We start from the raw sequence: 27116 nt of genomic DNA on the forward strand, positions 1-27116 counted from the left end.
AATGGGCTGTAAATGTATGACATTATAGGCCCTCCTTGCCAAGTACCTTATAATACTCGATTGTGGGGAAAGAAATCTCCTAGCAACATGACAGGTGTTGGGGGGAGCTGCAAACTGCACTGTTGCTGACACATGACAGAGCCCAGCTCTCTAAGATGTCAAAACAAAGGATGAACAGCCACCCTAGTTGCCACAGTGACTGGCTTGATTCCAACCTTCTTTCACTAAATGCGAGCATGGAATCAACTCTATGTCAATAAAAAAAAAATTGAAAAGTATATGTTAGCATGACACACACACTTTATTTTTCCTGTGACACAGACATAGAACTACTGGAACATTATCAGGTATCAGCAGAGAATCCAGAGAAACCTGTGCTTGGGACATCTAGGGGAATGGCTGGGTATGGGGAAGTGTTCCCTGGAGGATCCCCCTAATCTCCTTCCTGAGTACCTGTAGTTGTTGCCCATATTCCTACACGCTAGAGTTTGCTGGGGAGCCAGGGACTGCCTGGGAAGTAGAGTTCTGAATGTCCGGGCCTGGATCAACAGGGATATACACGTTATAGCAGGTATTCTTCACTTTAGGTTTCTAACGCCACGAGACGTACCCTGGCAAAACACAGAATGGTGCCCCTAGTGCTTGCTATTTGGAATGACGCTAAGAATTAACCTAATAGAAGGCCTCCTAAGCACAAAGTACTGTGCTAATAAGCTTTCCACATGCATTATCTATTTTGATCCTTATATCCTCCCTAGGAGGAAGAGACTATTATTTTTGCCATCTTACAGATAAAGGGACGGAGGTTCAGGGAGGTTAAGTCCAGCGCCCAGGGTCACAGAGCTAGGAGGCTGGGGCTGATATCTGAACCCAGGAAATATGATTCTAAAGTCTATGTTCAGAACTGCTGTGTAGGACTGGAAACCCTTCATGGTAAGGAAGAAAGCTACACTACAGCACCGTATTTCACTAACAGTTTTTTAGAATTAGATTTCTAAGTTCAAAAGGATGAACAGTCACACACTTCTTCATTCTGGTACTTAATAAACCTCTCTATACAGCATAGAAAAATATATATCTATATATGATTTATGAATTATATATGATTATATCTGTATATTATATATGATTCCATCTATACTATATATCTAATCTCTCTCCATATATTTGTATGTATGTGTGTATATATATGTATATATACACACACACACACACACACACACACACACACACACATAAAATGCCTCCACAATCTACAGGGGCCTTGTGGCCATTGCAGTCTTCTAGTGGTATGGTTGCAGAACTGTTTAGGTTATAGCAACCATCTATATAATTTTCCTGCATAGACACCAGCCACTTCAGAGAGGGAATATCCTTTCAGACAGTTGGAGTTTCCCTAGGTGTATCAAAGAGGGCCCAGAAAAATTCCTAGAAATATTAAGAAAATTACCCCCTCCCCTCTCAGACGGAGTGAAAACAATTATGATTCTATTAATAAGCTGCATGGGTTACTACCATCAATGACTTGACGAGCGTGATCATTTCAAGTTTCTAGCACAACCTCTACAATAAATAAAACCTGGCAAGTAGAAACTATTACTTATATCATTTTGAAATAAAGAAGCTGTTGTATTGTAATTGCTATTCCAGTGAATCTAACACTGGTTATATTTGTGTGTATATATGTTTATGTACACATGCGTTTATCTTACACAGACATGAATTTATGGCAAATATGGCAAATGACATATGGCAAAATTTCATTTCTCTAGAATGGTGCTTGGATTAGTTCACCTTTTAGATAACTGAAGGTTAATTAACTTGTGAAACTTTAAAATTTGGGCCATTGTGATAGTAAAAATATATACGTTTTACAAAGTGCTAAGTGCTCTAAAGTGTTAGTGATTATCAATATAAAAAAGTCCCAGAGTTTCCTGTGAGCACCTGTTCTCTCAGGGATGGGGATGTCTGCTGTTTCTGAAAATAACGGCTTGGAGGACAGGGCAAGAGGCTGGGGCAGGCCCAGAGATGTGTTGCTAAAATGCTCTGTGACCTTTGACAGATCACCCTCTCTGAACCTCAGTTTCCTCACCCGTGACATGGGAGGGGTTTGGAATAGATGACATCTAAAGCTTCTCTTCACTGAGATGACGGATTTTGAAGTTACCCAGATGACTTTAGCAATTTTTGCTAAGAGTGTGTTCTAAGTCATGGCAAAATGGACATCCTAAATGGAAAGAAGTTGTTTCTGGCGGCCAGAGATGACAGTGGATTCCAGCAGGCAGCCCTGGCCCAACACTTCCACTGTCTTCAGAGCATTCTGACATTTGGAATCATCCATGACCTACTGTTTCCTTCTTGCTTAATATAACACTAACGTTTTTTTTTTAAAGCAATGGCTCTTTGGGGCAAATAATGTTAGGGACCCTCCGAAGTAACCAGCAAATGAGAAAAAACGAAAACACTTTCAGAATATGCATTTTTTCCCCCCTCAATGCTGATTCTCTGTAAAAGGCTGTTTCTGTGATTTCAACATTTATAATGAACTGAACAGCAACAGAGCGACCGTTTTTATAGAACTTTAAAAAATAATACAAATACAAGAAATGGAATTAAAAATGTTGTGCCCCACCTGCTGAATGTAGCTTTAAAAAATATAAGAATATGATGCTACCCTAAACAACGACCCATATTCCAGTTTAGTTGGTTTACAATTTTAATTGCGAAGATCAGCTCAGACTATCAGGCTTATAATTAGAGATGGTCTCATAGAGAATGAGAGAGTATTCTAGATCCAGAGCATTGCTTCCTACAAGCCGGCCATGCATTTTTAATGAACCACTTGCTGAGTACCTCTGGGGAGAAAATTATGCTTACTGCTACATTAAAAGTAATGAGAAAAACAGAAGTAAATTACAGTGTCTTCTTAAATATTAAATGACAAAAAAAGTTAAAGGAACATCAGTGGGCATATTTTATTCCTTTCTGGATATGCATGTGAATTCTATTAATGCAAAAAAAAAAAAAAGAGGCTGGATTTTGTGGAGGATGTCAGATTTTCAGAAGACAAAGAGTTAAACGGTGGCCTAGGAAGAAAAGGCCCATGTGAATACGCGCCTCAATTAACCATTAAGCATTTATTGGGCCTTTAACCAAATGCCCCTTCTTACCCCCATAACCGTCTCTACTACACTTCGCTAGTTTAGGAAGGGAACTGGGGGCTTGCTACCTGAAGGCTTTTGGGGGACAAAGATCTTGAGCTCCTCATGGAAACAATTTAACAAGAATCCTCCAGGATAATAGTCACTGACACTCCTTGAGCCTTTGCATGTTCTAGGCACCAAATCTGATGCTTTACACGCGTATCCTCGTGCCTCACCTGCCCTTTGAAAAAGGTTCTCTTGCGGTCCCCGTTTTAGAGATGAGGACACAGGTCTAAAGGGGGTCAGACTCTTGCCCAAGGTCCAGCTGTGACTAGAGTTCATAACTATGTAAATTACAGTCTACCCTGGAAATCATGAGAAAGGGCGGGCAAGGCTGGACGTATCCACAGCTCATGCCATTCTTCGTATACGACGTGCCCTGGCACAGACCTTCGGTTGCTTGGTTCCATGGCCTTTGTCTCTTGAGCTGGGTTGAATCTCTACATCCCTATCAGGCTCAGCTGCAGTTCTCAATGGTGAGTGACCTGGTCCTTAGGGGGTGGGGGGCAGGGTGAAGCTAAACAGGTGTCGTCCCTGGGAGAGGCTGTGGCGCCGCGTACGCATGTGGTTCACATCGGCTGACGAGTTTTTGTTTCGGTCGCCTCTCCCGCACATTTTAATCTGGACACAATTACAGTCCATTCTGGGAAGGGATAAAGGGGATTAGCATTTGTGAGGTCAGCTCTGACAGTGTCCCTTTGTGGGACAATGGGCTCCTGACCTCGATCAACTTCTCTCTGCTGGGTGAAGAGCAGGCTATCTGCGGCACTCTTGGCGCACACTTCAGAGAGCCGGAAAAAGAGGGGAAGCGAGCCTCTGGACTCTTTATCTCAGGAGATTACTGAAGTTGGCGACGTGCCAGCCGGATGAGGTTTTATGAATTGGTGGCTTCCCCCAATTTTCTTGGAAGTGAGAGGGAAGGAATATCATCAATGCTACCGGCATCCAAATAGGGCTGAGGTCATCTTGCATTTAGCGCTTACGACGTGCTTTGCAAGTATCAACGGTCACACCTCACAACCACGTTACGGGTTTACGATCGCCTTTTCCAGATGGGGAGGCTGGAGCCCAGCAAGGTGGTCACTTGCCCAAGGCCACTCAGCTTTTTATGTAGGGGAGTTGGGGGATCTGAGCCTCAAGCCCTTTCTTCACTGGGTGGCCTCTACCAGCTGCTGTCATCTCAGTAACGATGCTCCCCTTTGATGGCCCAGGAAAGACTTCATTTAGCTACAGGTAAGGACCTCCTGGTTTACAAAGGCTGGCAGACACCAGAAGAGGTCATCCGGATAATTCTAACATCTTTTCCCCCAACAGACAGTCTTTGGCTGGGGGTCGGTTTAGGAGCAGCTGTAGTTTTTTCTGGAAGCAGGAGGGTGGCCTAGTGACAGCTGGCCCTCCTGGCTTGGGATTCTAGGATTCTGTTTCCCTACTTGGGGATGCAAATGCAGGCGCCTGGGTCACAAAGGGAGTGCTCGGATTTCTGGTGTGAGCCCCCCCCCCCCGCCTTGGAAAAGTTAGCTATTGTTTTCTGTATTTCTGTTAAAAGTTTGGAGAGATGCTGAGATAAGCATAACAAGCCTCTTAGGACAATAAGCTTGTGTCCCCATGTTTTATTTTTTCTTAAAAAAGATGGTTAATAAATACCTGCAAAACTCGACAGAAAAAATGCCTACCTCTAGACTAAAGTTAGAAACGCTTGAAGGGAATTTTTCTGTCTTTTCCAACAGTTCGTAAAAAGGTGGAGATACAGGGTCTCCAAGATACTGCTTGCTCTGCTGTAAGAATATCCCTCTTTTGGAGACAGGGCCAGCGTTTGACAGGTTACCCAGTGGCTTCTACTAGATGTAACAAGCACTCCAAGAGGCCTTTCAGAGGAGTCACCCTTTGCTCCATTACTGTTTCCCTAGAGTTGACAAACCCTAGAGCTGAGACAGATCAGGGCGCAGCCTCGGAGAGTTGCAGCTCCAGGCACCTTGAGCGTGACCTAGTGCATCCCCCGTCTTGCGGATAAGGAGACCGAGGCACGAGGAGGTGGCTTTTTAAGATTCCCCCGTCTGTTACTAGCAGAGCTGAGCCCAGGACATAAGTGACTAAAGACACTTTTCAGTCTCCACCTTCTGGAAGACGGTCTGCCCTGCTTCGATGTGATTTTGAGAGTACCCTGCCTGGTGACATTTGTTAAAAAATATAGCTGAACATGTTTTCAGGGACAAGGAGAGCTGTGAGGATGGAAGGATACAGGAGCACATAGGGGCTCACACAGAACAAGTGAGCGACAGACAACAGCTCCTCATAACTCCTCATAACGGCAGAATTAGGAAGACAGTGAAGGGGTTTCCCTGGTGGCGCAGTGGTTGAGAGTCCGCCTGCCGATGCAGGGGACGCGGCTTCGTGCCCCGGTCCGGGAAGATCCCACATGCCGCGGAGCGGCTGGGCCCGTGAGCCATGGCCGCTGAGCCTGCGCGTCCGGAGCCTGTGCTCCGCAACGGGAGAGGCCACAGGGTGAAAGGCCCGCGTACCGCAAAAAAAAAAAAAAACAAAAAGAAAAAAGACGACGGTGACCTGACACTGAAGCACTGCCTAAAAAACGATTCCGGATTTCCCTGGCGGTCCAGTGGTTAGGACTCCAGTCTTCCACTGCAGGGAAACAAACAAACCTATTCCAAGTTAGCAGTTAAAGAATCGAAGTCCTCTGGCCAGTTAAACACTTCCTAACATAAATACACATGCACGTTCATAAACATGCCGCTTGGGCTTTTCGGAAGGCACCTACCTCACTGTTGGCGCTTTCGACGAACGACCCCCCGAACATGGCAGCCATCCACTTGCAGCTGCAGATCAGCAGCGGTTTGTGGGCACTGATGGCTCCATCGTCCAACTTAAATGTCACATCTGCCCAAGGATGGAGGAAGCACAAGTGTGAGCCAACCTCCCCGAGAAACTTCCACCCACGCGCCTCAGCCTACATCTCTCGTCTTCTCTCCTCCATACCTTTAAGCACTGATGTTGTGTCCACCCCTCCCCAACCTCCCCGGCACCCCCCGACCCCCCGCCTTGGGCACACCCAGTTCTCACCGTGTCCTCTGAGGATTAAAGAGTAAGCAGTTAAAATTACACAAAGGGTCACAACACAAATTCTCTGAACCATAAAGTAACGTAAAGGAGAGGAATATTTTTTCAGCCTTATTATGAAAAATTTCAAACATAGAGAACAGTGGAAAGAATAGTACAACGACAACTTGCTTTTCACATGCTTAACATTTTGTCATGTTTGCCTTAGCGATATATATATTTATATATTTTACATTTATGTAGACATTTTTTAACAGCATGATACTTCACTCCTAACTACTTTATTAATAAAGAATTTTCTAAAAATAAGAACATTCTCCTAGATAACCATACCATTATTATTTTTAAGAAAATTAGGAATAATTCCCTAATATCATCCATTATCTAGTTCATATTCAAATTTTTCTAATTACCCCCAATTGTATTTTATAGTTTTTTTTTTTTTTTTTTTAAACAGAATCCAATTGAAGCTCCCACACTGTATTTGGTTAATATACCTCTGTAGTAGGGAAAGGGAGATTTCATCACCTTCACTTAAGGTCTATTGTTTACTTTACTGTGGGTTTGTGACATTTCATTAACTTTCAAGACTGCTTCTGTACCATGACGGTCAATGTCTGGAGTAAATATTACGCAAAGCTTCAAAATTAATGAACAGATTCAGCTACCCCCTATTACATGTGTATTACTACGACAGGCATTATGAAAGAGAAAGAAAAATACAAGTATCCCTGTAAACAGAAGTCAGGAAGTCAAAGTTTTACAATGAAACATACACAGAGAGGACAATCACAGAACAAAAACGGCACAAGCCTGTAAGATAGGACAAGCATGGGCCAGTCGCCCATCTTGGATACAGGCCACCAGGGTGCTTAAGCAATTACATAAGGGCGCTGTGGGCAGCCCTCGGCACAGTTATCAAAGACAACGAAGGGGCAAGAAGGATACAGATGAGCAGGGTAAAGGAGGGTAAGAAGTGAAAGGAGAGCGATTAGAGACAGATGAGGCTTTCCAGATGGGAATGCAGAGGGTCACCGAAATGGCCTCGGGAACAAAGGTCACTGATTTTTGTCATGGGTGTGTGCCGAAGGGTCAAAACAGACTTGATCAGGGAAGGAATCCTGAAGGGCAGTTGTGAGCATCAAACCAACGGCTGAGGCTCACGGGTAGCTCGACCTACCCTTGAGGAGCGCTGTGACAGCATGGGGCTTTAGGGGGCAGCTTGCGTTCAAATCCTGGCTCAGTCATTTACTACCTGTGTAACCGTGGGCCAGTTACCTAACCTCTCTGTCCCTCCGTTTCCCCATCTGCAAAACGGAGATCATCAGATTTAACCCTCAAGTCTGTGAGAATGAAATAAGCAAAATACGTGGAACTTGGGTACGTGGGGGAAGAGTACTTGCGTACGCTAGTGACGGTTACCCTTCCCCTCCTCGTGTCTGGCTAACGTTTGATCAAAGGCAACCAGAGGTATCGATGACTTTGCCATTGGACCCACTCACCTGAGAACGTCCCCTTGCTGAGACATTCTTTTATCCGGTTGGCTTTCCGGACGTGAAACGCTTTCGTAATCTCCTGGTTCATGAAGGCTTCCTTGTTCATGATGTTCTCCACCATCATCCGCAAATCAAACATCTCTAGGACCTCTGCTATCTGAGCCAGGCCCACCAGATCCTTTTCCTTTTCATCCAGTTGCCCCGTATAGAGAAACTGGAGCAGGGTCCGGAAAGGGCCTGGCTGGACGGATGGGTCCATCCTGACCACAGTCATGGGGCCCACCCGCTTCGAAATGGGGTTGACCTGCATCTCCTTGTGCATGGCAACGAAGCCCTTACTCCAGCCTGACAGGGTCTGTGTCTCCGCCGCTGAGCCCTCGGCCTCCAGCCCCGGGGTCTCCTGCTGGGACAGGTTCTGGCTTGAGGACGTCCACTGATCGGCCTGAGGTGTCCTTGGGGTGCCCTCCTCCCTCTCCTCGTCTGGATCAAGACTCAGGGGCTGCCCCTGGAAATCCCTGCTCTGCTTCTCTTGCTCACAGGCTCCTTCGCTCCAATGGGGGGTTTCTTCACATTCCATTAAAAAGAGATCATAAAATTTGGAAGAGGAGGTAGCGAGGTAAATCCGGTGTGCGAAGATCTGCTCCTGGTCCTGGAGGATGAACAGGACGTCAGCGCACAGAGGATTGTCCAGTAAACAGGCGGCTTCGTTCGTCCCCGTGGAGGGACATTCTGGAACTTTGATGACCGGTGGAGGGGCTTTTGGAGGTAGGAACGGTACCTGAAGTAGAGGTTTCTGGACTTTCTTTAGGTGGGATTTCCAGAACTGCAGGTGCCGGCGGGAAATGAGGGCGGCTCGGATTGCATTGTCAAACACGTCCTTGATTCCAAACTGGTCAAACACGCTTGTTTCGTAGTAGGGTATGCCCAGTTCCTTTGCAACCTCTCGGCCTTTTTCTGGGGGCAAGATATCCCCTCTCTTTATGGGCCTGAAACAGAATACTTTAAAAATTAGCATCAGTCTTCTTTCAGGAAAGAAAATAGTAACCAGGGCCTAGCTAAGCACCTACATGGATTATACATTTAAAATCCTATTCAGGCTTTTAACCAGACTCTTGAAAAATCTACCAACCTTAAGACTTGCAGATATAAAGGACTTAGGACTGCAGGAAAAAAAAAAAAAGTGCTTCTGGTAGTAACAACAGTAACTCAAGTATCAGCCATTTGCTAGCTATGTGATCCTGGACAAGTTACTGAACCTCTTTAAGCCTTGGTTTTCCCATCTGTAAAATAGGAAGAATAATAGTGAGTACTTGCATCTCAAAGGACGATTGGAAGGTTTAAATGAGATATTTGCCCAGCATAGTACCTGTTCCACAGTAAGTGCTTGAGACACGTTGGCTGTTATCATCATTGCCACCATCATCTGCATCATTTTCATTATTATCCCCTTATGCTTACATTTTGCTGTATACCTTAAAAATCAATCCATAGTCATTTTCTCACTTGAGGCTCAGAGCAACTCTATGGCTATTATATTTGTTCTACATTCTGAAGAAACTGAGGCAGAGAGGTTAAAGGGTTTGCCTAAGGTCACATTTGCAAGTTGCTGAGAGACCTTTCCTAAGCAATGAGAGTCTAGAACTCCCTGGTTCTAGACTAAATGGTCCATGTCCGACAGCTCACTAAGTCTCCTCTATTAGGTTTGTGAGCCTTATTTCATATCTCACCGCTTCTCTTTACTTCCACACCCTTCAGTCAGGCCCTCATCATCTTTTGCCTGGACTAGTACATAAGCCTCTGAACTCATCTTTCTTCAGATTCTCCACATTTTCTCTCACAGTGCTCACTGTTGCACGAAAATTCCTCACATAATACAAGTATGACTTAGCTGCAGTTCTTTAAAAAAACTTCCTCTGGTTCCACAGAGCCCATGGAATAAAGTCTGCACCCTTTAGACCGGCACACAAGGCCCGTTTACAATCTAATCAAAACCCAGGAAGCCAAATGTCTGGAAGCAGTACTGGCAGAAGAGTGCTGTAATTATGGCGTTACCGTGGTCAAGACACAGATGGATTCCAGAATGTAGGCAAGATGGGATTTGTCGTCAATACTCTTCGCACACACATCCTTGGTTCTCAGACACACTCTTAGGAGATGATCTTCCTAAATAAATATTTGGCTTACGAGACCAAGGGTGATGTGTGTGACAGGCACCGGCCTTAGGAACAATAAGAATACTGGGTAGAATTTGGATTTGAGGACCTAGATGGAAAACTGCAGCTTGTTGTAAAGGCGGAAGGGAAGTGCAGAGAGGGAGAAGGGTTAACTTCATCACAAACTGATGAATCTCTTTAAGGCTTAGCTCAGATGCCACCTCCTTCATCAAATCTCAGAACTGTCTATGGAAAGGACTGTCCCCTGGAGCTCTGTAACTCTCCTCCAGGCCTCCGCACATCCACGGTGTGAGGCCCGACTATCCTAACCTTTGAAACAGAAAGTTCCGGGGCCAGGGGCTCATCTCTCATTTGCCCAGAGTCCTCTTTCCCTCTACGTGGCTTACGATATTCAATTCCTAGTCCCTGCATTTAAGAATAGAAGGAACATGAATTGTTTTCAGAACACTCATCCAAGACATACCTAGAACATCAGAAATTATCTCAACAAAGTACCATTTGCTTTTGCTGTGAGAGCATAAAAACTTGTATCTGTATAAAATTTTCTAACAACCCTATTAAGGCAAGTACCTGCCTGGAAGGAAGGTATTAATATCAACATTTTGGGGAAAGCTATGCTCACCAGCAAAAAATGGAGTTAAGCATAAAACGTATAAAATTATTTTTTAAAAGAGAATATTGAAGGAGCACAGCTTTTGGAAAAACTCTTATTCCATGCCCCCGCCACCAAGATTGGTATCCACATTTTATACAGACTGAAACAAACTCTCCTTCAAGTTGTATTTTAAACGTGTGACGCTCTAAACATATCACCACTAGAGCCATTTGAAAAGCAGTTTTGCAACCATAGGTGTATATAATTTTTTAAAACTTGACACTGCCAACTTGGGAATGAAATACTCTCAGAGGTTGGATGGAGGAAAATGAGAAGATTAAAAACACCTGGATAGGGCTTCCCTGGTGGCGCAGTGGTTGAGAGTCCGCCTGCCGATGCAGGGGACACGGGTTCGTGCCCCAGTCCAGGAAGATCCCACATGTCGCGGAGCGGCTGGGCCCGTGAGCCATGGCCACTGAGCCTGCGCGTCCGGAGCCTGTGCTCCGCAACGGGAGAGGCCACAGCAGTGAGAGGCCCGCGTACCGCAAAACAAAACAAAACAAAACAAAACAAACACCTGGATATATGTGTTTGCATGAACCTGATGTTCCTGGGGGCAAGAATTATGGCTGATGGCTCTGAACGTCAGTCAACTTTACTATAATATAATTTCCAGAAAGACATTATTATGAGTAGCTAACAGTTTGTTTACTACTTTACAAAGTTCAAAGCACTTTTATACACTCCGTATCATAATTAGAGAACTCACTTCAGTCGCTGGTCAACCATTTTACAAAAATGGGCTCCTGCCTAAGAGGTGAGAGGGGTCAGGGACACACACCCCTTCCTCATGTTCAACAAGCAAACCTAAAGCATATGGCTGACTGATGGGGCCCCAGAGCCACTGAAGAACAGAACCCAAGGCTACAGAGACATCTGCTACCTCTAAATTTTAATTTGGCCGGCACAGGGCAACACTGAGTCCCTCGGCTTACCTTGCTAAAGGGCGTCTGGCTCTATTAACAGCCTCGAGATCAGCATAGCGGAGATCTAGCTGGCAGCCAACTAGAACAACAGGTGTGCGAGGGCAAAAGTGCTTGATTTCTTGATACCACATCGTTTTCACATGATTTAGGGAATTGGGATTAGCGATCGAAAAACAGAGGACCACAACGTCGGACCTAAAAGGAAATCACACAAGAAGCTGTATTTTGCCTTTTAACTTGTATTTTCTCTTTTATCATTATGGTTCCTCCCCTCCCCCATCCATCTAATGCCATATCATGTCACAGTTTAAAAAAAAAAGACCAGATATTAAAATACATCTTGGTGTCATGCAAACAGCCCATTAAGCCTCCACATTCCAGCACCCGCACAGCCTGAGTTCATTTCCATGTTGCACTGCAGAAGGGTTTCCAATGACGTTATTTTACAGTACGGATGGGTTATCCAAACTAGACTCAGGTCTGGAACCACCACATGCTGAACTATTTCTGTTCATCACAAGAAATAGTTTCAAGATAAAAGAAAATAATAAAAAAAATACCATTTACCACTGTAAACAGAAAGGTGATGATGACTCAATGAGATAAAGCAAACAGTTTACGCATTACAAAAAAATGTAACAGGTATTTGCTGTACAGGGTCGGCAAATACACAGAAGGATTCCTGCCCTTCTTCTCCCTTAAGCACACATGGAGAGAGCACAACCACTTATCTTTTTCTGAAAAGGAAAAGTCCTGAACTTGCAGGAATTTCGACTTTTTGCTAGGTGTAAGGCAAGACGGTAGTATTTAACATAAAACTAGCCGGAGTTAGTCAGACGGCTAATAAGATGGATGAGAAAATGTTGGAAGCAGATTTCTCAAATGTGATACGTGACACAGAGCAGATATATGGAAAAAAGGAAAATTGTTTTATAGTCAGTTGTGACATAAGGATCTTCCATGTTTTATATAATAACTTATCATTCTAGGAGCCAAAGAACTGTTTTACAAAACAGTTGTCAATTATGGTGTTTGACAGATAATTGCTAAAAGGTATCTTTAATAAGAATTATAAACCATCTTTCTAGGTTCAAATGTGCAGAATGATGACTGTGAAAACATGGAGGCAGAAGAATATAAAGAATAGAAAAAGTTATAACCAAGGATTCAAGACTATTTTGCAGCTATATTCAGAAATAAACTCACAATTTTATTAGATGTTAATTTATTGCCTTTATTCTTTATAAATGAGAAGAATCAAGTCGATGAATCAAAACACCATCTTTTTAAATCATTAATGAGCTTCTCTCCCTACATATCAATGAAGAGAAACAAATATATCCAGGCAACCATAAAATTTCTAAAAATAATCATTTGCAATGCAGCAAAGTGCAGGGTGCTTACATTAAATGTAATTCACAAGTTGAGTATTTAAATTTATATCCAAGAAAAACGGCACCAGACCACGACAAGTAGAGGGGAAAATCCTGACATTAAAATATTTACTAATTATAAAAGAGGACCCTAGGACTCAAAGCAGATGAGTGTATTAATCTGCATGTTTAAAATGCCCTTGAAATAAAGATCTTATCAAAGATTCTTGGGTACTGGAAAATATAATGTGTGTAAAAATATGCATAACTATATAAATGAAAGGGAAGCATGTCTTGTCTCTGGGATTCTGATTTAGTTAGCAGAATATTCTGTGCACAGCCTCACTTCTAATCAGCATAAATGATAGTATCCAGTAAAGTCAAGAATGCTTTGAATGTTACATTTTTTAGGAGCTGAGTTTTCTATTATTCATAATCCTATTTATATAGGATATCTGATGCAGCTCTGCTGTAAGCTTCAGCCTGATCGTAAAATAAAGCTGCTAAGCATTCTGCACAGTGAGAATAATATGGCAGGATCTCAGGTTCCAAATCACAGGGAAGGAATTGAGAAAACGTATCCACCACCTAAATGTGGAACAGTACCTATTGATATAGGTATAAAATTTTTTCTAATTGGTGCCTTCTATTTCCATATTAAGGCACATGGCTATAAAGAAAATCATTCTCAGAGTTTAATTTATATGACAGACATGTAGCAAAATGTCAATTCTGCTATCTAGTTTTATGATACAGCATGTGAGGTTTTGAAATCGGAGCTAGCTCTGTTGCCAAGGTTACCGTGATAACACTCATGCCACTGAACCTATACTAGTTTCTATCCAGATGACCCGTAAACAAGTAAAGACAGGACCTTGGGGGCTGGAAAAAATGGCATCTCCTGATGATAGCAGCACAATGCCATTGCACAACACACGTCCGGAGGGCCCAACTTCTAACTATGTCACATCGATATCTCAGTGCATGAAATGCTGTTGGAAAGCCAGAAAAATAATTCAATGCTCTGTAAATATTTTGCCTCAAAAGGATGATAGTTAAAGAGAAGAGGCTGTACTGAGAGCAACGCTACCTCTGAAGCGAAAATAACTTGAGTCAAAATTCTATTTGCATCCTTGGAATAAAGTTATTCTTTTTCCTTTTTTGAAATGCATGTTTAGATGCTATGGGAATCTGTCCCCATGATTTTACATTAAAAGTAGTTTAAAAATTAGATCAAATTTTATCTACCAACCTGCTTAAATGTCTTTAACCCTTGTTGATTTAAATACAAATTCAAGTTAAGAAACATTATGTACAGAGGCCTGCCATACGAATGTAGTGTTCTAAACCTGATTTTAAGCAAAAGCCTGAGAATCAATGGCCACAGGGACAGAGCTATAGAAAGACGCTGCTTTGACATATTCCTTCGCATCCCAGCATTCTTTTCTAATTCCTAATTCTCAACACATCAGGATCCTCTATGATATAAACACCTATATAATCAAGTAGCTAGTTTGAGAATGCCATTTATTCCCTCTAGATTTTGAGCCATTTTTCTATCTGGTCAAAGAGGCACAAGACCTGCAGCTAAGAATACCTCCAGCTTTAGGCAGAATTCCAAGGAGCTAGAGATACTAAATAACTTTTAATCAAAACATTCATTCCTGGGTGGAGACTGTTCAATGTCTGACACAAGCTGGTGTTTAAAAATGCCATTCCTGCGAAAGATAAAAAGAAAAAGGCAAGTTCTAGCATTTCTGCTTCTCTGGGCTCTGTTACACTTTTTTACTTTGAAGAGTTGAGTTTAAAAATAATTGGGAGGGGGAGGTGTGATGAGGACATTCTCACAGATTAGGCAGCAGAGTTGGCCTAAAAATGACCTCAGGGTTCCTATTTCAGCTGTAAAAAGAATCTGATGGGATTTAAGTGGAGTCCTACAGCCATTTGGAGTAGAAAGCACGAGAATTCGAGAAAGCAGAGGCAAAGCACATAGGAGACAAAACTCTAAACTCCAGAACTTGAATACTGAGAAGGGTAGGAAAGGTTTGGATTTTTTTGGACCGGGCTAAGTGGCTGTATTAAAGAAAGCCAGGATTACAAAGGATTTTAGAGTGTTGCTGGCCTATGAATGTTTATTTTTTGGAGAAAAATGTGATTTATTGTTTCTAAGGGGAAAATATCAATATAAAAGTTTCACTAGGGTACTGACGCATCAAATAATGCCCATGAAATAATGTTTTGATTAGACAAGTGAAAAACAAGCCAAAGTAAATCTATGTGTTGAAACAATTGCGGATCTCTAGTTTCATGGAGGGGTGGGACCAGAGAGAGACCTAGTCATCCCCGAAACGCTTGAGCTGATAAAGCCAACCTCAGTTGTAGCAGTTCTTCTTCAGATGTTAAACAAACAGAAAAGCATATTTTTTTCAGCTATCTTTCAAGGAGAACACTGGCCAAAGATAGCATGTGAAAGATTGGCAGAGATATTTGGATAACATAAGGCGTGCATGCAAAGTTGGGACCAATCTTTGTTGGAGGATTAAAGAAAACAAAATCTGAAAATAGTGCATCATACCCACATACCTTGGCCCGGGATAGACTTTTTAAAAAGTGTACTTTATTCATTACACTCTTTATTATATATGGCTATGGGCGTAGAGTGAAATTTTTTTATGTGAAGTCTTTAAAGAATAGATTGAAATTAAATACATGGCGGATTTTCCTTTTAAGGTAATAATATGTGTATATATACATTTTTTTTTCGTTTTCAAGCTAGACTTTAAACATTAAATGCCACATATTTTCATGGCCTGTCTTTATAATATCTACAGTCAAATTAGCAAACTTGGTGGAAAAAGATCAGGGAAGCAAACAGAAGCTAAGTTTATCCTTTGAAGAAGTGATTAAAAAGGGTAGATAGGGCTTCCCTGGTGGCGCAGTGGTTGGGAGTCCGCCTGCCGATGCAGGGGACACGGGTTCGTGTCCCGGTCCGGGAGGATCCCACATGCCGCGGAGCGGCTGGGCCCGTGAGCCATGGCCGCTGAGCCTGCGCGTCCGGAGCCTGTGCTCCGCAACGGGAGAGGCCACAACAGTGAGAGGCCCGCGTATGGCAAAAAATAAAAATAAAATTAAAAAAAAAAAGGTAGATAATCATTATCAAAAATTTGCTGTGAGGAATAAATTTTCTATGTTCTTTCCTATCACAAAAGTGCTTTCCATCTTTTTAGTTTCTCTTCCCTTTTCTTCCCTTTTCTACTTTGCCATCACTGTCCAGCTAAGGAGCCATGGGCCTTGGGTTTTCTTATCTGCTTAGGTGAAAAACATAATTGCTAAATTATCCTTTATCTAAGTAAGACCAGGCCAACACGGGCAGCATGAAGGACAGTGGATTCCGTGCAGTCCTCCGGATAGCTGTGAGCAGGGCATCCGAGGGCCCTTCTCTGGTGCGGCAGTTTTGCTTGGGTCTCCTGCTGATGAATACCTGGTAACCAAGAGTAAGCTACCAATTCTATTCACCTGAGTCTTGCTTGGAAGTATCTCCTTTTTAACATATACTTTTAAGCCTTTCTATGTCACCACTGCCTATTATTATTTCTTTAGTAGAGACTACCATATCCTTTATATATCGGTAGACATCATGATCACATTTCAATGGGTTTCTTTGTCAATGTCCACAAGTCCTCTTCTGGCAAAGACTCAAGTAGGAGTCCCTGACCTCCTTCTCCCCACTGATAACCGAGGTAGCCTCTACGGAAACGTTTTCAAAACCATTCATGTCAGCAATACACCTTTCATGCATAAAATCTGACAGCGCTGTGCAGACAGACAGATCAAAACAGCACAAAACAGCTGGGAGCATGGCAGAGAAAAGGAATGTGTAACACGTGGCTTTGGAAAATTTTAGTAGGGGAGCAGCCCGGTGTGTATGAGATGCGGAGGGAGTTGTCAGTGATGGTGAACATACCACCTGGAGATGAATGGCTGTGTGAGCTCACACTCATGGAGAATGGAGAGGCCTGTAGGGGAGTGCCTGGCAGGGGATCTAGGGAGAGCAGGGCAGTACCATGCAGTGCCCTGGATGTGAGCAGAGAAATCAAGTCAATACTTTACCAATAGCAGTGAGGCTTCTTAAGTACAGATGTTATGTGGGGAAAACTGTGAAAACACCCTGAAATATATCCAGATTGGGGAGTGATTAGCATGCGTAGCTATTTCTTCCAAGCCCGTAACTGCATGTTTAGTAGGAAGCAACATTTTAAACCAGACTTCCCCCACCCTCCAAAAATGGGACCAAGCAATGCGCACTCTCAAGTACAGGGAAGCCATGTCAACATCCCACCAATGCCACCAGATCCTAAAATAGATAATACGCAAGTCTTAAAAATGGTTGGTTCTGCCATCATAGTGCAAATATCCCAGAAGGCAATGGCCTGACCATATAGAAAGCTGTGGGTTATCATCTTTTGGAAACCAGCTTCTTTTTAACTTGATATCCCATTTTTCTATCTATGCTCCCTTTAGTGTACAAATCTTCTCTGACTTATAGTGGGGTTATGTCCTGATAAACCCATCTAAATTGAAAATATCATAAATCAAAAATGCATTTAATATACTTAACTTACCAAACATCACAGCTTAGTCTCGCCTACCCTAAATGTGCTCAGAAAGAACACTTACATTAGCATACAGTTGGGCAACATCTAACAAAAAGCCTATTTTATAATCAAGTATTGCATATCTCATGTAGCTTATAGGATACTGTACTGAATGTGCAGAATGGCTGTCTGGGTACAGAGTGGTTGTAAATGTATCAGTTGTTTACCCTGGTGACTGCGTGGCTCCCTGCCAATGCGCAGCAGCATGAGAGCGTATAGTACCACATTTCGCTAGCCTGGGAAAAGATCAAAATTCAAAGTATGTTTGCTACTGAATGTGTATCGCTTTTGCACCATCGTAAAGTAGAAAAATTGTAAATAGGACTATTATAAGTCAGAGACTGTCTGTATTCTTACACCTCACACAATCATCAGAAAAAGTGGAGTGCATGTGAAATTGGGTGGAGCACAAGTAATTAATTAAAAGAAATAGCTTAAGCAATCTCATTTAACTCCTGATCAATGAAAGCAGGAAACACTGATACAGAGAAGGCTTCCTTGACAGGAGAAAGTGAAATTGTGGTAATAAATTCTCTGCCTAAACTCCACCTCATTCCCATTTCTCTTCGGCTTGCCCTGAAGCTACATGACTGAGGAAATGCCTTCCTGCACTGTTTTCTCCTAAGAGCAAGACCAGCTGCACATGTAACAATGCCCACATGTCAGCTAGATGGCCAGATGGGAGGGCTCTGGAATTAACCTCCTGACTCTTCTGAAACGGAACTGGGTGAACCAGCAAGATCATCCCACCACTCTTACCCAGGCTTCTCCCCAATCCTCTATGAATCAATAAAGGTACAAGGACTTGCCAAGTCACTTACCCAGTATCAATAAGCAATCATTCAATCATTTCTCCCAGAAATATTAACTGATAACCTACTATGTGCCAGGTGCTCTTCCAGACATTTGTGTCTTTAACAAGTTAAAGACACAAATCACTGTTCTCATTGTGCTAACCCTCGTCATGCTTATATTCAACTGGAGAATAGAGACAAAAAGCAAGAAAAATAGGTAAGATATTTAGTATGCTAGGTGGTGACAAGTGCTAAGGAGGAGATATAGTGGGGAAGGGGGACAGAAATATTGGGGAGCATAAGCTGCTGCCGAAATGAGGTGGCCGTGGAGGGCCTTACTGAGAAGGTGACATTTCAGGAGAGACCTGAAGGAAGTGAAGGAGCTGACACGTTGATATCTGCGGGGAGAACACTGTGGAAGAGGGAACGGCTAGTGCAAAGGTCCTGAGGCAGGAGCATTCCTGGGGTGTTTTCCTGAGGGCGAGGGGGAAAACAGCAGGAGCTGAGCTCAGAGAGGCAATGCTGGGCTGAGGTACAGAGGGCCTAATGGGTGTCTGGCTCTTACTCGGAGTGAACTGGTAGACGATTAGGGGTTTTTGAGCAGAATGACTTAATTTATGTGTTAACAGGATCACCCCACTGCCATCACGAGAACTGACCAAATGGTGGTGGGCCGTGGGTTGTCAGGAGGGATAAGACAGAAGGAGAGGCCAGTTAAAAAATAATAACCCAGAGGGAGATGGTGGTGACTTCGGCCTGGGAGTGGGGCAGGTGGTGAGAAGTGGCTGCGTTCTTTATACGCGTGGAAGCTAGAGCCACCGGGGTTTGCTGATGGAGCAGGTGTCAGATATGACCAAAAGGAGTCAAGAATGATGGTGGAATTTTTGCTCAGAGAAATTCCTTCTTCCCTGTTCCTGGTACTGACATCTTTAGCTCAGCGCTTTAACACTGAATTGTAACTCTTTAAAATGTTGCTGTCTTTCCCCACTACTCTTTGAGTCTCATTTTTAGGAATTTTGTTCTGTTCCTACTAGTTTCTCTCCCATTGTGCACAACACAGTGTTTGTAACAAAAGAAGCCCTCAGTGACTGTTTATCAAATAAAATGGCCTTATAGATATTGCAGGATGTAGTTGCAAATATGTCTGCAGACTCAACATCTAAAAGAAATAAATTTGGCCCTAAAATAAGTCAGTTAGGGGATATGCTTAAAGTTTTAATGAAAAAATGATATGTGAGCTATTACATTTCTTCAGACAATTATGGCTGAAAGATAGCTATATAATATCTCTGGTATATAGCAGAGATTATCCACTAAAAATATATCTTTAAATTATTTGGATTTATCTTAAAAATCTATTTACCCATCTAATTGGATACTTTCATAATGGCAGAATAAAAATGGATTAATGATCTCTTCTAGGAATTAGATTGTATCCAGAAACAAAGGAAATATAAAGAAATGGGCAGGTTACTTTCAGGATTAATTCTGGGTTAGTTTCACAGAATTAAGGCTTAACATAACACCCTCTATTTCACAGACCATCTTGTTTTTTAAAAAACATGCCAACTCTCCCGCCCCACCCCAAAAGTACTAAAATAGAAAGATAACCAAGGTGATAAGTTTAGAAGAGATTTTTGCTTCTTTGTTTTATCTTTTGGTAATTCAGTACTTTGTCCTTCTAACTATATTTTCTAGTCTGAGAGGCAGAGGAGTTCTGGGGAGAGAACAAAGTAGTGGAATAATTTTGGAAATCTAATAAATGGTCAAAATTAAAAGTTATTGATACGATTATTGTTAAGATTCACTAAGAAAAATATCTGTGAAAGTGGTCTGTAAACCATATGGTACCAATTATTGTCAGACAAATACGATTATGGGTTCAAAAGTCACCAAAGACATATCTTGTATATTGCAGCTAATAAGAATGGCAGGACATTCTCATCAAGAGATCTTTCCCTTTTGGCTGACTAGCTCATTGATATGGAATTGCCGAAAGATGGTAACAGAAGCATCCTCTGAGGACACTGCAGAATTACCCAGCAGCTGTCTCTTTCTCCTTACCACCTAATTTATAAGGGAAAACTGTACGGGCTGAAATATCTATTTCTTCATCAGATGATTCCAGTATAGAAACACCACAAACTGATGTTTTCTCTTTGTCCAAGGATAAAAAGTCAAACAAACTTAGCTGTATTTGACCCAACTTGTCAAGCTTGCAGTTATTAAGTAGTAACGACAAAAAGGTAAAAAGAAGGCAGAACACACGATGTTAATGCATTGAACAGTATATATGTTCCTTATTCTCCTTACCCATCTCAGTGGCCACATTATTCATATGTCTGCGGCATCTTTTGGGTCCACAAATGCTTTTCTGGGCTCAACCATAACGGACTGTCTTTCCCAGTCATGTGACCAGTGTTTGGGCAGCAGCCAGCATCCTTCCAGGTCTCGGAACATGACTGACCCCAGTCATCAACCAAGCCCTGTTCCTGTCTCATTTGGCACTGCTGCTTCCCAAGGACAATTTCATCCCGGGAACAGGGCTGGGTTGCGCACAGGGATCCCAGCTCTTCTGATATTGTGTCTTCTGGTTACAGTACAAGATGTACCAGTTCAGAGCAGGAAGGACAGTGGAGGACAGCAGGCTGGGGATGGCACAGAGCACGGCACAGACATATTTTCTCTGTGCCGGATGATTTGGCATGACTGCAATCCTATGCTTGAGTACTTTAGTACAGAATCCATAAATTTCCAGTACATTAAGAAGTTTTAATTACTTGTATGCATTTAGTCTAACATATTTTTGTTTTGGATTAGCACAAGGCAGTAATAATCCACTTTCAACTGTTTTAGTTAATGCCCTCATCTATGGGTAAATGGAGTACCATAAGTATATAATTATTTTTTAAAATGATTCTTGTAAAGACCTTGGAAATGATACCCGGAGGAGAAACAAACTATAGTTGGAAAAACATTAGTGTTACTACATGTAATTCTGTTTAAGAATACTCACTCAAACAAGGCATTCCCCCCCCAATTTATAAATTCAAAAATTTGGCAAAAAAGGGGGAGGTTTGGGGTGGTGTGGCTTACTATGCTTCCCTCCTTTTTCTCTTGGTCTCGCACCATTCTCTAGCTCCAGAAAGGACCAACTACGAAAGAGAAACTTGTTACTATTTGATGGAGAAATGGAAAACTTTCAGGAATGTGGTGTCCTTCATTCAGTTATCACGGGGTACCTGCTCAAATATAGCTTCTCAGAAAAAGATACAAACAGGACCACAGCCAAAGACACAGGCCACTTGGGTGAATTACGATCCACACAGCTGAGGGCTCTGTCTCTGGGAAAAGGGATCCAGCGTGATTTGGGGACAATTTGATAGTGTCCCATCATTAGCTTTGAGATGCCAGAACCATTCCATTTCCCATGTTCAGCTATTAAGGATCTCGTCTTATTTTTTTCGCCCCTAAGTTCATACAAATGATTTCTATTGATATTTTCAATGAGAACTAAGTGTAAGTTCCATAAATAATCAAAACATACATTGTCAGCCATGAAAATTTCCTCACATATCATAGACTACTTAGACTGCCCATAAAAATATTTTATTTAAAAAATTATTGAGCTACAATTGAAATGCACTAAACTTTGTATACTGAAAGTGCTCAATGTGATTAGCTTTGACATAGGTATACACTCTCCATACTGTCATCCCAGTCAGTAAAACAAATATTTCCATCACCCTGAAAGTGTCCTTGTGTCCCCTTGGTAATCCCTCCTTCCCTCCATCCTCTTTCCCAGGCAGCGAGTGTTCTCCTTTCTGTCAGTATAGATTACGCTGCATTTTCTAGAATTTTACAGCAAGGGATCCACACACAGTACGTGCTCTTTTTTCCCCGTTTCCCTCACTCAGAAGCTCTCTCCAGCATTCATGAGATTCTTCCCGTCTGGCTGAGGTTCAGTAGAGAGTATTGTGATGTTTCCGTGACAGCGTTAAGCAAAGCGTGGCCTGAGGACTGGCTGCTTTCGGATCATCCAGGTACGGGCCAAAACATGCCGGTTCACCTCCCCCCAGATCTCTGACATCAGATAACCAGTAGCTTCGGCATAATCAACTATGAGAAGTAGCAGTTTTAGTCGAACCTCTTAGGGAACAACTACTCCTGTCCCTTGGTCCAACTAGCTGCTCTTCTAATGTCTTTCTACTGTTTTCTATAACTTGGGCAAGTCTTAGTCCTTTATGCCACAGCAGGACGAAATATCTTTAGGAAACAAGCTGCAGTAGTTTTCCTAGATCCCTCTGGACCACACATTTAGAAGTGTGGTTTGGATGACTTTTCCATAAAGTACCCGCATTGGGAACTTTCCTCCCTTTGCTGATTTGTTACCCATTTATAAAGTCCACCTTCAGGGCCAGGACTTGGGTGAAGAGTGAAGCACTGGCCTCAGGTGCAAAATTTAAAGAGGTGCCCAAAACCTCAGTAATCCAGATGAACACTATTTTTTCAAAAATCAAAATTAAGGTAAAAAAAAAAATCCATGATGAGCAAAATACCAAAATTTTAAATAAGGTCAGGACCAGTAACATTTGCCATGCTGAGCCTGAGACAGAAAGAAAAGATCAGTTAACAGTGATCCTATCTTTCCTTTTTTTTTTTTTTCTTTTTTTGCGGTACGCGGGCCTCTCACTGTGGTGGCCTCTCCCGTTGCGGAGCACAGGCTCCGGACGCGCAGGCTCAGCGGCCATGGCTCACGGGCCCAGCCGCTCCGCGGCATGTGGGATCTTCCCGGACCGGGGCACGAAGCCGCGTCCCCTGCATCGGCAGGCGGACTCTCAACCACCGCGCCAGCAGGGAAGCCCAGATCCTATCTTTTAAAAATTATGATGATTTACATTTTACACCCAAGGTGAGTGCCTCACCCTCATCCTGGCCCTGGCCCTCTTCCACCTGATATGTTTTCCTGTCTGACAGGCTGTTTGCCATCCTGAAGTCATCATCAGAATGTTAGTTCTGGCCAAGCGTTTAGAAAGTGCCACGGACGAGAACTACTTCAAATACTTTACTGAGGCACGTTCGTTGTTTCTTGCTTTTTTCCCATGCCATTAACCACAACTTCAGCCAATCCCAAACGAATACATAAACACTGGTCACCCACAGTCCTGAATATTTTAAAGGGCCTCAACCAGGCATTCAAGATGAGATGTATTCATGCTGTATCTGATTACATGTGCCTTCAACGTGAAACTAGAGCTGTCTTATCTAAACAGATACACAGAAACCATGGCTCTGATTGATGTTATCATTTAAAACATGTAGTGTACTTCTCATTGGACGTAAAAACACTTGAGAAAAATCAGTGTGTAAGAGTAATCTATATAATAAGAGTTCCAACTGTACTGAAAATATGCCTAGAAACTCTTCGGCGTAAGGGTAAATGCAGTGATTCTGCACGCTTACGTAAAACTGGGGGGAGAAAACATGCCATAGAGGGTACCCCAGCATCCCACTCACTCTCAGAAAGTTTGCTCGGTTGTAACATTTTTACTGGAAATGAAAGGACTCATGTTTAGTCACTCATGGATGCATACAGAGAATTAAGTCATTTGCTACGTATTAAAGAACTTAAGAGGAACAAATGGAATATTGGTTAGAGCTGGTGATAGATGGTGAACGCTGGTCTTCCATGTCCACACAGAATAGTGTAAGAATGAGACTGGACTGGGAATAAATGTAAAGTAAGTTGGCCATCAATCATCATCATCAACCACAAAAGCCTGGGGGCAAGGGAAGAAGCAGGCTTTGGAGTCAGACAGAACTACCAGGAGAAGCTCAGTACCACTCTCTCCTAGCCATCTGACCTTGGCCCCTTTCCGTACATGCTTGCTCAACTGTGACATGAGCCTAGTTTACAGGGTCACCACAAGAATGACGTGGCAACAAGATACGTAGAGCCGTGAGCACAGGCCTGGCTCATGGGGAGCCCTGATTAAATTGGAGCTGCTGTTATCACCACCTCCAGCCCCATAGGCTTTATGTGTTTGAAGGTTATGTGACCCCAAGACACAGCAATGGCGAAGGTTTTCAAGGAAAGTGAACAATAAAATGGGTACTCATTTATGTGTGGTGTGACTGTAGGATGGCGGCAGAGGGGCCCAGGTATTCTGTTGAAGGCAGAGCCCATCCTACTTGCCTACATTTTCAGTGCCAGGTACCTAAGTGTCCACACTTCCTTCTTTTAATAGTTCTAGGGGAAAACTCTTGAGTGATATCCCTTTAAAAAGAAGTTATTTTTTTTTCTTGCCAGAAAAGAGCAGCTGATCACAGTCATGGCTACTATGTACAGTTTTGTTCTTGACATTTTAAAAGATCCAGGAAAGAGCTTCAAAAGTTCATGCGAAAATGGATAGAAAGTAGGTGGTAGGAAGAAGGAAGGCTACTAACAGTTGGAGTCATTCGCTCCAGACAAAAGAGGGTTTGAAGTATTTCAAATGTGTTAGGTAAGTGTTAGGATGCTAATGCCACTCTGCTACCTTTCATGTCCATCGGACAGAAGGACTCCTATCACTACTTTTTCTTGGATGGGATGATCTCCCTTCCTGGAGAAAAGGGGTTGACCAGATGACTTTTTGAGATCTCTTCTCATTCTAAGCCACCACACAAATATAGAAGAGCAAACGGATACCCAGCTCATCAATGTGGGGTGGTGGTTTCAGTTGCATTCTGTTTAAAATGAGGTCAAGGTAGCTTGTCGCAATGGAAAGAGTGGGAGCCAGGAGTCAGGCAGAGCTGGGTTTGAATCTATTTTTGAAACTCACTATTGGGCAGGTTATGGTAGTAAAAGGACTCAACTCTCTACTCAACTGCAGTAGAGATCATCTCTGCCTCCTAGGGTTCCTGGAAGGATGAACTAAACTAGTGTTGGCAAAGCGCCTAATAGTTTGATTGACACACTGTAGGGCTTTGATGAATTGGAGCTATTAATCTAGTTGGCTAAAAAAATGGGTTGAATAATTACCTTTAAATTATAACAAGAGCCTTGACATTCTGGTTGTAGTTATACCACGTGAGGAAAATCGCAAATTCAAGTCAGCAGACTGGTACCCCCCTGGCCCACCCTGCAAACTAGAATGTGCCTGTGCCAAAGGAGGTTTGAGGGGGTAACTTGTTAACTAGCTTGGTGCTAAGACGCCGAGGAAACTGAAGGCGAGGTCTAAGACATCTTGGTATGAATCTGGTTTCTCTCACTGTCACCATAAGAATCAAATGAATTATTTTAAAAAGGTTCCAAATACACTTCCGAGTCTCAGGAAGGTATCACATCTCGCCGACTTGTAATTCATACCAAGTATAGTAAAAACATCAGTGAAAAAACAGGTTTGCAAACCAAACTGAATGTCAGAAACTGTAATTATGATTTTTCTCCGTAACGAATGATAGGGAGCTAAAAATGGAAGTTATACAGAAATTAAACAGCTCTCACACAGCAATGAGATCCAGTGGTTGGAGCCCTGTACTGAGTAAAAGAAACTTCTACTACTACCAGACTTTTCCATACAATGTAACTTTTTGGTGCTACAGCAATGCGGTCTGACATAGTTAGCGTTTATAGACAGAGGCTGGAATCCGAGACAGAACAGCCCTGGTTTTTGTTCTTTACCAGTGGTGGGGTCTGTGGCAGGAAGCCTGGAGGCTGCGGAGAATCAGAAAAGACAGAGGAAATGCAAGGCCAGACATGCACATAAAAGTGAGGCCCACAGAGAGCTCGGTGAGACACACGGGAGGGCTTCCTGAGCCCCTCTGTGTGGCTCAGGGAGTCAGACTTGGCTTGGAAACCGCGTCCTGTTTCCACCAAAGGGGTGGGGGATGGCTACGGTTGACAGAGCAAAACACTGTCAGAGCCAGAACACTGCACTTTGAACTGATAGAGTCACATGAGAGACCAGCTTATTTCTGTTGGGAGGGACCAAGCACAGGCACGACATACATCAAGAAGCTGGACGAGGCCCAGTGTAGATGCCTGTCAGTATCAGACCTATGAAGGTCACTGTGCCATTAAATTACCCCTAAGCAGGAACCTCCCATGATAATGAGGCCGCCTTTCTAGTACCACAAAACAAGTTTTACATGGTGGAACCAAGTTAGAATTCATCATCCCAAACACATAAATTTCAAGTGGCAATAAACCACTGAGCTGTTGAGACAGCAAGTAGAAGCTAAACCCAATATCTCAGTAAGCTCATCTCTATTCACCACACCTTTTTAGAAGTTGGGTACAAACAGTCCTTTGAAATCTATTGTGCTGTCCTGACTTTGCTCCCAGTCATCATTTAATTATGCTTCCTTAAAACCACAGGTATTACAAAATCCGACGGCATAGTACTTACAAGCAGGTTCACTGATTCTTATTTTTGTGCGTGTGTAATAATGAGACAACAGAAAAAAACCCAAATGGCAACGAAGATAAGAATCAAGAACATCGTGGAAAGGGAAAAAAAAAAAAAAACCCAGGAAACTCAAGAAGAAACCTATCTGTAATGCTGGATATTAAGTTCAACAGTTCTCGTTGTTCAAGGGGACGTTAAAATCAGTTTTACTTTACATGCCTCTTTCTGAGACCCCCTTAAACAAACGCCTAAATTGCAGATTCTTTCAGTGTGTGAACGACTTCTCAGGACTAGGGCAAACCCCTTCAGCGGTTTTTTCAGTATTTTAGACCACTTGGATAAATGCCAATAGAAGTTCAGAGGCTTACGAGGGCTACT

At 42.7% G+C, this 27116-nt stretch overlaps 2 protein-coding genes across 10 annotated transcripts in view; one reads left to right on the forward strand and one right to left on the reverse strand.

The window, feature by feature from the left end:
• CDK1 (cyclin dependent kinase 1) overlaps positions 1-27116 on the forward strand; it is a 221929-nt gene that overhangs the window by 91185 nt on the left and 103628 nt on the right. The window contains exon 8 of one of the 3 annotated variants that reach the window (XM_060127189.1): positions 18137-18324. The exons of the other annotated variants lie outside the window; for them this stretch is intronic. Within the exon in view, the coding sequence (XP_059983172.1) occupies positions 18137-18148 (12 nt within the window). The 3' untranslated portion in view covers positions 18149-18324. Of the gene's footprint in view, positions 1-18136; positions 18325-27116 lie in introns of those variants that run through there. 3 annotated transcript variants of the gene reach the window in all.
• The window catches only part of RHOBTB1 (Rho related BTB domain containing 1), a 68417-nt gene that overhangs the window by 7952 nt on the left and 33349 nt on the right, over positions 1-27116 (reverse strand). For 6 of the 7 annotated variants that reach the window (XM_060127176.1, XM_060127177.1, XM_060127174.1 and 3 more), the window contains 3 exons: positions 11536-11721; positions 7778-8757; positions 5977-6095 (listed from right to left, as the gene is read on the reverse strand). In XM_060127176.1, the coding sequence (XP_059983159.1) occupies positions 5977-6095; positions 7778-8757; positions 11536-11721 (1285 nt within the window). The remainder of the gene's footprint in view (positions 1-5976; positions 6096-7777; positions 8758-11535; positions 11722-27116) is intronic. The other variant, XM_060127180.1, reaches the window with a different exon arrangement.

The sequence above is a fragment of the Lagenorhynchus albirostris genome, chromosome 16 (assembly GCF_949774975.1).
Source record: "Lagenorhynchus albirostris chromosome 16, mLagAlb1.1, whole genome shotgun sequence".
NCBI lineage: Eukaryota > Metazoa > Chordata > Mammalia > Artiodactyla > Delphinidae > Lagenorhynchus > Lagenorhynchus albirostris.